At 47.0% G+C, this 9688-nt stretch overlaps 1 protein-coding gene across 1 annotated transcript in view; it reads left to right on the forward strand.

The window, feature by feature from the left end:
• The window catches only part of PLPP3 (phospholipid phosphatase 3), a 45674-nt gene extending 36235 nt beyond the window's left edge, over positions 1–9439 (forward strand). Inside the window, exons 5-6 of the mRNA XM_064455021.1 lie at positions 2939–3115; positions 8134–9439. Coding sequence (XP_064311091.1) covers positions 2939–3115; positions 8134–8259 — 303 coding nt within the window. The 3' untranslated portion in view covers positions 8260–9439. The remainder of the gene's footprint in view (positions 1–2938; positions 3116–8133) is intronic.
• Positions 9440–9688: the final 249 nt, after the last annotated feature.

The raw sequence follows: 9688 nt of genomic DNA on the forward strand, positions 1-9688 counted from the left end.
TTTCTTTATGGATGGGGAACTAAAGAGCAATTTTTCCATGAGTTTTATTGTGGTAGTAAAAGGAACTCAGTCGAGATCCTTACACTGATAGTGCAGTGTCTGAGACACATCTATTTGGGTGGGTTTTACTCCTCCAAGATACGCAGGTGTGGGTGTGAATTGGGTCCTGGGGACTTGGGTCACACCCAGCACACCCCATGCGGTGCCATGCTGCCTTTGCACATCTTTTCCAGGGCTAAAATGCATAGATTAGGTGCACAGTTCAGAACTGTGCTTTGGAAGCAGTGAGTTGGTATACAAATACGTTTATGGTTTTAATCATTTCAGCCCCAAAAGTGTCAGCTTTATTGTGTGTTCAAACTCAGGATTAGCTTTTTATTCCTAGTTTTTAATTGATACTTTGCTTCCTCACCTATAGATGACCTATTTAGTCCAAGCTTGTGAGATGGAATCATTTGAGGGGTTTCAAGGCTATGCAAAATGGACACATGTCAGATTATCAATCAGCAAATGTTTTTCTTGAAGGGTTTGACATGACAGAGCCTCAAGACTAAAGTAAGACGTTAGGTTTCAAGTCTTCGTAGTAGAACTAAGAGTAATAGTTCATAAGATATAATCTTGAAGCTAATTTTGCTCTGCAACAACATACTGGAACCTGAGTATTGCATTGTTACCTGGGCTGGGCTGAGACTCTTGCACATGAAAATAATCCTGAGCCTAAACCATGGGAATAGAAGCACGTTTTTGTATCTTTTGTGCGCTTTGAAAATGCTACTCTCCACAAATGCTGTTTTTTCAAGGTGCACTGTCTCTATACTGAGAAGTTGTATTTAAACATATCAGGACCCCCAGCTCTTTCTACCACCACCTTCCCCGAATATTTTCCAGGAGTATCCTGCCTGATAGTTTATTCTCAGTGGCAGATCACTGGGTGATTGATACCTTGACAATGAAAATTCAGCCAGCATAAGCACTGCAAACTGAAAATGCGGTTCCCTGCTAATGAACCACATAGATATTTGCTTGCCAGGATGAAGTGTCTGCTGTTAAATCACTGCAAATGACTGCAGGATGGGGTTGTGCTATTTTACAGCTCCAGCTTTCCAGCTCAGTGGTGGCTGCATTTTACCTGGATCGAAAGCACCTCCTCATTGGTGGTGGTGGGGTTTTTTGTTATTTTTTCAGATCTTTCTGGGCAGAACATGCTTCCTAATTTTGATACGTTGATCGTTGACTTGTCTTTCTCCCAAGCATAGAAATTATCATCGCAAACTAGAGAACCAGCCCAGCAGTCCATTTGCTGGACTACATCAGCGTGGGCTTGCTCTGGGGATCTAGATAGCTGTAACTCGTCCCATAGCATTGTGTGTGCAAGTTTGCATGTCTGAGGGGTGCACCATGGTGTCGTGGCTCTGTTCCCAGACTTGGGTTGGTTTGCAGATATATTCTTCAGAATAATAATGTGCATTAGCCAGCACCGAGCTGCTTTGGTACTGCTCTCTTCCATATTAAAACTGGCTAAAAATTTGGAAAATTTGGAGCATCTGCTCCATTCAAATGGCATGATGTTTCATTTTCTCTAAAAAGCCCAGTGTGTTATTTCCAAAAGGGGTAAATATAATGTTTGTGCAATAGCCAAACATACTAAATTGGCCAAAACAATGCTTCCCCCTTATCAGCTTTCCAGTTAATTCTGCTTTTATAGGTAAATGGTGTCATTAAGTTATTTGTGGTTTCAGGAACCCAGCAAGAGCTTCATTCCCTTTTATATCAAGGCAGTGTAAACTGCTCTGTGTGTGTAAAAGGGATCGTAAATAGGTATCAAACCCCTTTCCAGTCCTCCGATGTTGCACAGTCCCGCGAAGCACACTGGGTCTCACTTCCAGCACTTCATTTAGGTACAGGCAGAAAATACCCACTGTGGCTGAGCCCATGGGCAGCCAGTCTGAGCTGCAGGAGCTGAGCAGTGTTTTCTATGCACTTTTACTCTCCTCAAGCCATTGAATGCCTCTCTCCTCCCCAGTCCTGAAGGTTGCTGTGGTGTCCCTCCCTTCCCGCAGTATTCCTCCACGCTGCGCCCGGCCCCACTCTTCTGTGGGCAGCAAGTTGCAGTTTTCCTGTCCTCTCTTCCCGCCCAGCTTCCCGGTTCCCACAGGAACTGGCCATGCCCGCCAGCCGAAACGGAAATGGGCCTGAGATAGTCACGGTGGGGGGGGACAATGTCCATTTGACGTCATGTCAGCTTTGTCTTTTTGGGTCAAGCCAGGACCTTGCTTTTCCCTCACTGGGTAAGAGTGATTTCCCATGCCATGTGACAGGGCAGCTGCTTACTTATGCCCCTGCAAACACCAGGTCTTGGGCTGGGAAACATGATGGCAATGTTAGAGGACTGTGTTTTGCATCCACATTGTCAGCAGCTGCAGCTGTGTCTGGAAATCCCTGGGGGCTGGCTCTGGAGATGCAGCATGCTGCGTCGATTTCGGTTTTTTCTGAAAGATGCTGTGGGTGCTGTGTGCCACAAGTTTGGGACCTTGCTTCTGATACGCAGTCAATAGCTGTGGGGAGGAATTTCCAGGATGTTGTGTGTGACCTTGATGGACTTGGAGGCTGAAGCAGGGCTGGGAGATGAGCCAGGATGCAGGGGGTCCCAAGCTCCTGATCCTGGCTTACTGAGGGAGGGCTGTGGCCATCCACCTCTGCTGGCTTTCCCTCCATGGGTTAAAATCCCTCCAGCTCTGCTCCCTTCTGCATGATGGAGGCCACGCATTTGCAAAGAGCATCCTTCTTTGACAAGTCCCCCCTTCTTGAGCCACTGGTGTGCAGGTGCCCCACAGCCAGCCCCAGAGAGTGGGCTCTGCCATGTGCACACACTTTGGGCGCAGCTTCTCCTTTGCCCTCAAATTAATGCAACCTTTTTGTTTTTCTCTCTTCGCTGCAGTTTTATCTGCAGGCCAGATTCACATGGAAGGGAGCCCGCCTGCTCCGTCCCCTCCTCCAGTTCACCCTCATCATGATGGCATTTTACACCGGCCTGTCCCGTGTGTCCGACCACAAGCATCACCCCACCGATGTGCTGGCGGGTTTTGCACAGGGAGCCCTGGTGGCTTACTGCGTGGTGAGTATAGCAAACCGTGCAAGGAGCAGCAGCGGAGATGCTGGTAGGGGGTGCTGGGGGAATAGCAGGCACCTCCCCGGCCCATACTGCTGCGAGCTCCTGTAACCCCCAGTTACAGGAGGCATGGCAGGAGGCAGTATGCTCCAGGGGTTTGGTCCCGTGTCAGCCCTGTGTGACAGCACGTGGTGGAGCATGGCTCAAGAGCGGAGCATCATACCAGCCCAATGATGGGTGCTCTGACACTCAGCAAAGGGTACGCCTGCCAGCGCTTTGCCCTTCCTATGAGCAACCGCTGCTGCCATACTGGGGGGGTGAAGCAATTCGTCTTGTCCCCCACCAAACAAACTACACGTTCAGCAAAAAATGCAACACTTAGGGTTTTGACCCATCAGTCCTGAGCTCCTGGAGGCTCCTGGGCAAAGGGCCCCATCGCCCAGGCAGCTCGGGGTGCTGGAAAGGAGTTCAGACAGGGGAGAGTATTTCCCTCTCAGGCAGCAGCATTCGATTCTCCAGCTGCTCTCGGTAACAAGCTCTGGCTCGTTTGCAAAGCTTTCTACTAGGACCCAAGCAGGGCATCTGGGGTTGTTGGGATTATGGCTCTTCCCTGCACAATCCAGCCAAAAGCCATCACCTGGGAGCGGGAGCTGGTGTCTGCCCAGTGAGGGGAGGGCAGGGTGCCTCGTTTGGTGGTGGAGTTTTAATGTAGCAAAAGGGCATGTGAGAAAACGGCAAACAAAAGCTGTGCTTGCTTGTCGTTGGCTGCCAGGCTGGTTCTCATGCAGTTTGCTTTCCAAAGAGTGACCTGATTGCACAGCCCTATAACTCGAAGTGACACATGTAGATGTTTAAAGTAGGCAGGGTGGGGGCCACCATGTCGGTTGGTCGCCTCACATGGAAACAAAGGGGCTGGGGGTTATGGTTGTTCCTGTGTCTGCACAAATTCCTGAAAGCAAGATTTTAACAGCTTACCGCTTTCTTGGTGTGTTTCGTTTTGTTTGTTTTTTAACTGACCTAAAAGTAAAGCAGCCCTGGAAGCAAGGAATTAAGTTTGCTAATGTTATATTTTGCAAGGAGGGAAAATAGGTTATTTATGTACTTTCCACTCATTGATAATATTCCACAGCCAAGACAAAAATGTCATTGCTGGGAAGTTTTGATGAAGTATTATTAATTCTCTGAGCAGCAGCTGTTGGGTTTTGCCATTGCCTGATGCCAGTGTCCCATGAGGGGCTGGCAAATTCAGAGGGGAAACTAGAAAAGTGTGTGTGCACACAGATGCATCCTACTACTGTAACGCCTGCTCATGGCGACAGTGCTACAGGTTCTATGTCCTTCATTCTGATATTGTCAGTGTTTCTCCAAATCCTGGTAATCTTTTCCTATCCCAGCAGTTAGCTGTAGCACGTGATGGCAGTCCTGGCAGCCCTGGGGAGAAAAGGCCCTGGGCCATGTGAGGAACAATGAAGCAGGTTGTCTCAGTCCAGGTGCCTGAATTTGCATTGTGTGGGTTCATCAAGACACCAAGTGCACACTGCCAGGCGGTTTTACAAGGGGGCGTTTACCTCTCCATGTGCCTTTCTGCTTGAGAGGTGGGATAACAGAAATATATAGGGGGAGTAAGAACGAAGTGATCCATCCCTGGATCCCAACAGTGGTTTCAGAAAGACAATAGCTCTCTGGATGCTCAGGATGGGCATCCGGATTCTTCCTGGCCGGGATGAGCAGCAGGGCTGGCTGTCCCCTCCCGGCCCTCCGGCAGCTGGAATCTGTGCTGGGAAGGGGAGGCTGCGGCAGCGCTGGGCTGGTTTTCCTGTGTCGAGGTAAACCGACATAGGAAGCAGCTGCCTGGAGTTTCACAGGCAGGCTCGGGTTTCCTTGTGAGCCTGAGGCAACCTATGCTACTCTTCCCAGCTGGTTCACGGGGGCAGTTGTCTCTGTACCCTTTGCAGGCATGGCTTGGTGGCGGGCGACATCTCAGGCAGCAGCTTAGGGCTTGGGCAGGGCTTAAACTCAACCCTTGTCCCATCTCATGAGCTTGTGAAGAACCAGCAGTATGTTCGTGTTCTCCCAGACCTGTCTTGGCTGGTGTGAGCCATTGCCCAGGAGGGGCTGGCAGATGTTCCTCCCTTTTGGGAGGTGGCAGCAAGGAACAAGGGGAAGAGTTGCCCTGAGTTTCCCTGGAGTTTGCATTAAAAGTAGAGTTTAGCAGCTTTTTGCTAAAATTACTGGTATATCAGAGCAATTACTGGTATATGCTGGGGGTCCTTGCCCGGCTCTGGGATGCGAGTCTTGTGCATGGGATGCTTTGAAGTAGAGGGAGGAACCTGGAGGCTCATCACCTCCAGCCCACCCTGGGTGCTTCCAGACACTCCTTCCCCCAGCAAAGCCTTCAAGTGTCCGCTCTGATGACAGTCAAGGACCGTTAAAATACCATAGTTATCAGGCTGTAATTTTCAGTAGAAACCAACCGCGGGTTTCAACTCTGAGGGCTGCCAGAGCTTAAATCCAGGTTGTGCTGCAGCAGACACGTTTGTCCTTCAGTGCCTCAAATAACAAGCAGAAGACATTAGTGTCAAGCACTTCCAGCTGATGAAACATTCAGACTCAGATCCAGGGTGAAATACGTTGAGGTTTTCTTAAATGGAAATAGTTTTTATGTGCGTTGTAGGCAGCCTATGTGTCATGTAGTTTATGTCTCATCTGATGGAGAGAGAAGAGGGGAGACATCAGAAGGGCATGCTCCTGGTGTTGCTCTGGTTAGCTTAGATGAGTTGTTTTAACATCTCTGTATGTGATAAAAGATTTCTTTGATAAAATGAAAAGGAATAGGAATTATTAAGTGGCAATAGAAGATATTGGCTTACTTTGTATCATATGCACTCAGGCTTCTGCCATCAAGTTTTCTTAACGGGTGGAGAGCACCTTCTACAGGAAATGGAGCTAATCCAAGTGAAAAACTTTGCACGTTTATTAGTCCTTTTTTGTGTTAAACAGTTCAAGCATTAAGAGGGTTTAACACACTGTTCTAACCCCCAAAGATCACGTTTCATGATTCCTATAATTGTTTATATAACCTCCAGCCATGTTAAAGTGAAATACAGTTTAAAGAGAAATGAAATCTCTTACCCAGTCTTGAATTAAACCCTGAAAAGCAGCGAGCAGCACAGTAAAATCTAAAATACCCAGGATGACAGTCCTCCATAACTCATTCCTGTCCAAAATAAGGACCAGACTCGGTGTAATCCCCATATGCTTCTTGCAGTCAGCAATCTCCTCCCATAAATTGATTTGTCATGGCTATCTTGGAGCAGAAATTGGACATCTTTTTGATTGAATCCAGCTCTCCGACATGGGCAAGGGAGTGAGATGGCATCAAAAATGCACCGAGCCAGCCAAACGGGGGTTTTACAGTTATTAACGACCCAAAAGAAGACCATTGCCGGAGCAGTTCAACATGCTTTTACACTGTGATACTGCAGCAAGAGGCCAGATTCCAGCTTGCGATCCTTGGCGGGTTCAGCTGGATCCTGTTATTTAACCAAAGGCACAAATGCTGCCACTTGGATGTCCTGTAAACAACTTTATCAGCTCTGTATTCAACTAGGCAGCCAGACACCAACAAATACACCAAAAAAAAAAAGCTGTTTTATATGTCAACTTCTTCCCTGCTTTTCCATGAAGCAATAAAAGCTGAGCAACAACAGTTCAGCTTCCTGCATCCCTGCTTATAATTGTAGGAGTGAATTGCCACTTACAGCAGGTTCACTGTTCAGCACAGCTCTGTATCTGCCCAGGTTGATAGGGATTTGCAAAAGTTGTTTCCAAGGACAACTAGACTCTGGATAAGTAGAAAATGTGGAGATGCAGAGGGGAAACCTTTGCTCCCTCCCTGCATTACCCAGCCTGGACTTGCTAATCTAATATTATTCCTTTGAGCACCTTGGACTTAAGAAAAATAAGTGTTGCATCCAAGTACTGTGGGAGAAAACACCAACATGCTGCTAATTCCTAGCATTAGCAGGAATCCTAGCATCCTGCATGCTGCTCCTCCCAGGGCTTCAGCTCAGCAAACCCACAGCTCGGTCCGAAGTATCAGTGCTTAAGGATGTCTGAGTTGGCAAATTTGGGCTGGCAGAGGCAGTCAATGGCAGGACAGAACTTTGGGGCTTTGGTGCCAGCTAGCAAAATGATGAGTCCTTGCCACTTTTTGCCCCATCCAGAGGATCTGCACTGACTCTTTTCTGGTGTAGGGCTTGGTTTTGGCAAGGGAGAAAGTGCCCCGGTCCTGGAGGACCGATAAGCTTTGTGCAGCGGCTGCCAAGGGAGGATGTGGAAGTTTCCTCCCATCACTTTGTTTCTTATTGTGTTGCTACCTCCCAAAATTGCCAAGTGCTGGCTTTTTCACATCCGGAGAGGGGTTACATCACGGGATATTTAGGAAGAAGTAGTCAGGAATAGCTCCTCCTCTCCTTAGGCTTTGGCTTCAGGACTAGACCCCTGCTCTGTACCGGCGCCTTGGTGGGGCATAAAGAGAGCATCACTCACTGTTGACTCATTGCTGATAACTTTTAATGCAGCTTTGATTTGAAAGCTTTTAATTGCCTACCTGATGTATGGCTGAATGAATTGTTTCACGCCACTTCCATCCCTAAAACCACTCACCATGAGTCAGGCCAGCCCTTTGGAGACCTTTGTTATTTTATTGGAGTGTGGGCTGTGTATCTGTTTCCTGGCTTTTCAACCCGTTCAGCAGAGGTTTGGGTATTGCACTTAGTGATGACGCAGTGAGTAATGAAATTGTACCGTAATGTTTTTACGCTGTGTTTTGTGAGTTCTGTGCCTGTATTGTACAGAAAGGCGCTTGGGATTTCACAGCTGTCAGTGTTACAGGCAGGCATTCAATAGCACAAAAAGTGCTATTTTGCAGCATAAAGATATGTATGTGTTTTATAAGCCAAAATTTTGAACAAAGCATCACCCAGTGTGGCTAAGTTTGCCTTTTCCACTTGTTCCTACAGGTGTTCTATGTCTCAGATCTCTTCAAGCCCAAGACAAAGACTTGCCTGCCTCCACCACCCATCCGGAAGGAGATCCTTTCACCTGTGGACATCATTGAGCGGAATAACCACCACAATATGGTGTAGACCGTTGAGAAATCGGATGGATGTTGTATTTTATTTTATTATTTTTTTTTTTTGCAAAAAATGACTGCTGACAGCAACTACCTGCTGCTCTCAAATCTCATCAGACAGTAGAATGTAGGGAGAGACTTTCTTGCCCAACCAGTAAAGTCTTACTCTGTGGTCTTTTCAACTTGTGACATTTGGATGAAAGGGATGGTGGTCAACTAAGTCAAAAGCAACAATGAGAAAGAAAAAAACAAAACACAAAAGCCGAACAAACAAAGAGAGGTGCCGGAGTTCTGGATGTGCAATTGGTTTGAGTGTTCATGTTGTAGTGAACGCCAGATTGTTCGTAGCCTAATGAACACTAAGGGATTTTTGGAAAGCTGGCCATCTTAGTGTTTTTTCTATGAAGATTTCCAATGCCCGTGAGGAAAAAAAAAAAGCAACTCACAATTAAATTGTATAGCACTATATAAGAGAAACAGCACTGAGTCAAGAGCTGAGATTGGTTTGTAAGAGTTGCTTTTTTTCTTTTTTTGATACTAGTTTATTTTTGCCTCCTCTATTCCATACTGTGACTTAGTTTAGAAGAAGCTTGCCCAGTCAAACATCTCCGAAGGGTCTCTGATCACACTACATGCCTTTAACAGACAGTCCTGAGGCATGCAGTGAGGCTGAATAAATCCATCTTCTGTGCAGAGAAACCACATTTCTTCCTCTCCACTTGCTCCCTGGCAAGGGTTTGTCCCGCCTGAGCCCCCAGGTGGGCGCAGCATCCACAAATGGCCCTTAATGGAAAAAGCATCCTCCGCTTCCCAGCCATCCCCTCAAAAAAATTGCAGCAGATTTTCTGCATGCCTGCGGGAGCTGGCGGTTTGCAAGTGGGTAGCGGCGGCTCTGCCAAAGACATGTTCGCACTACAACCTCGGGGCTGAGTCTCGAGGAGACTTATTCTGCAGTTTTGGGACGGGCTGCTGGGCGGCACGTCCCAGCCTGGGTGTCAGTCAGTTTGTGCATATCCCCTCCCTTCTCCCTTGGGCACCCCAGTGCACGCCATGGCAGGTACCAGGTCCTGTGCTCTGCTCAGTGACACTGGTGGTAAATCAGTTGTGCCTATACTGAGTGTGAATATTTTTTCTTTTTTTTTTTTTTTTTTTTTTTTACCCAGAAACCACAGGTTCTTGGTTTGCAGCCCTTTCACAGAGCACATTTGCAAAGGGATCCCGCAAAGCATGCAGAACGGCCATTTGCACATCCTTCTTACAGAATCCGTCCTATCATTTCAACTATAGCAAGCTATGATTTTTTTATATATAAATATTATATAAATAATGTATAAAACCTTAAAAATTAACTATGTAAAATATTATTTCTCAAACAATTTTAGATATATCCACTATGAGTATAAACTGTGTCCTGACCTGTGTTATTTACATTTTGCTGCTTA

This window comes from Phalacrocorax carbo, chromosome 6, assembly GCF_963921805.1.
Source record: "Phalacrocorax carbo chromosome 6, bPhaCar2.1, whole genome shotgun sequence".
Lineage (NCBI taxonomy): Eukaryota > Metazoa > Chordata > Aves > Suliformes > Phalacrocoracidae > Phalacrocorax > Phalacrocorax carbo.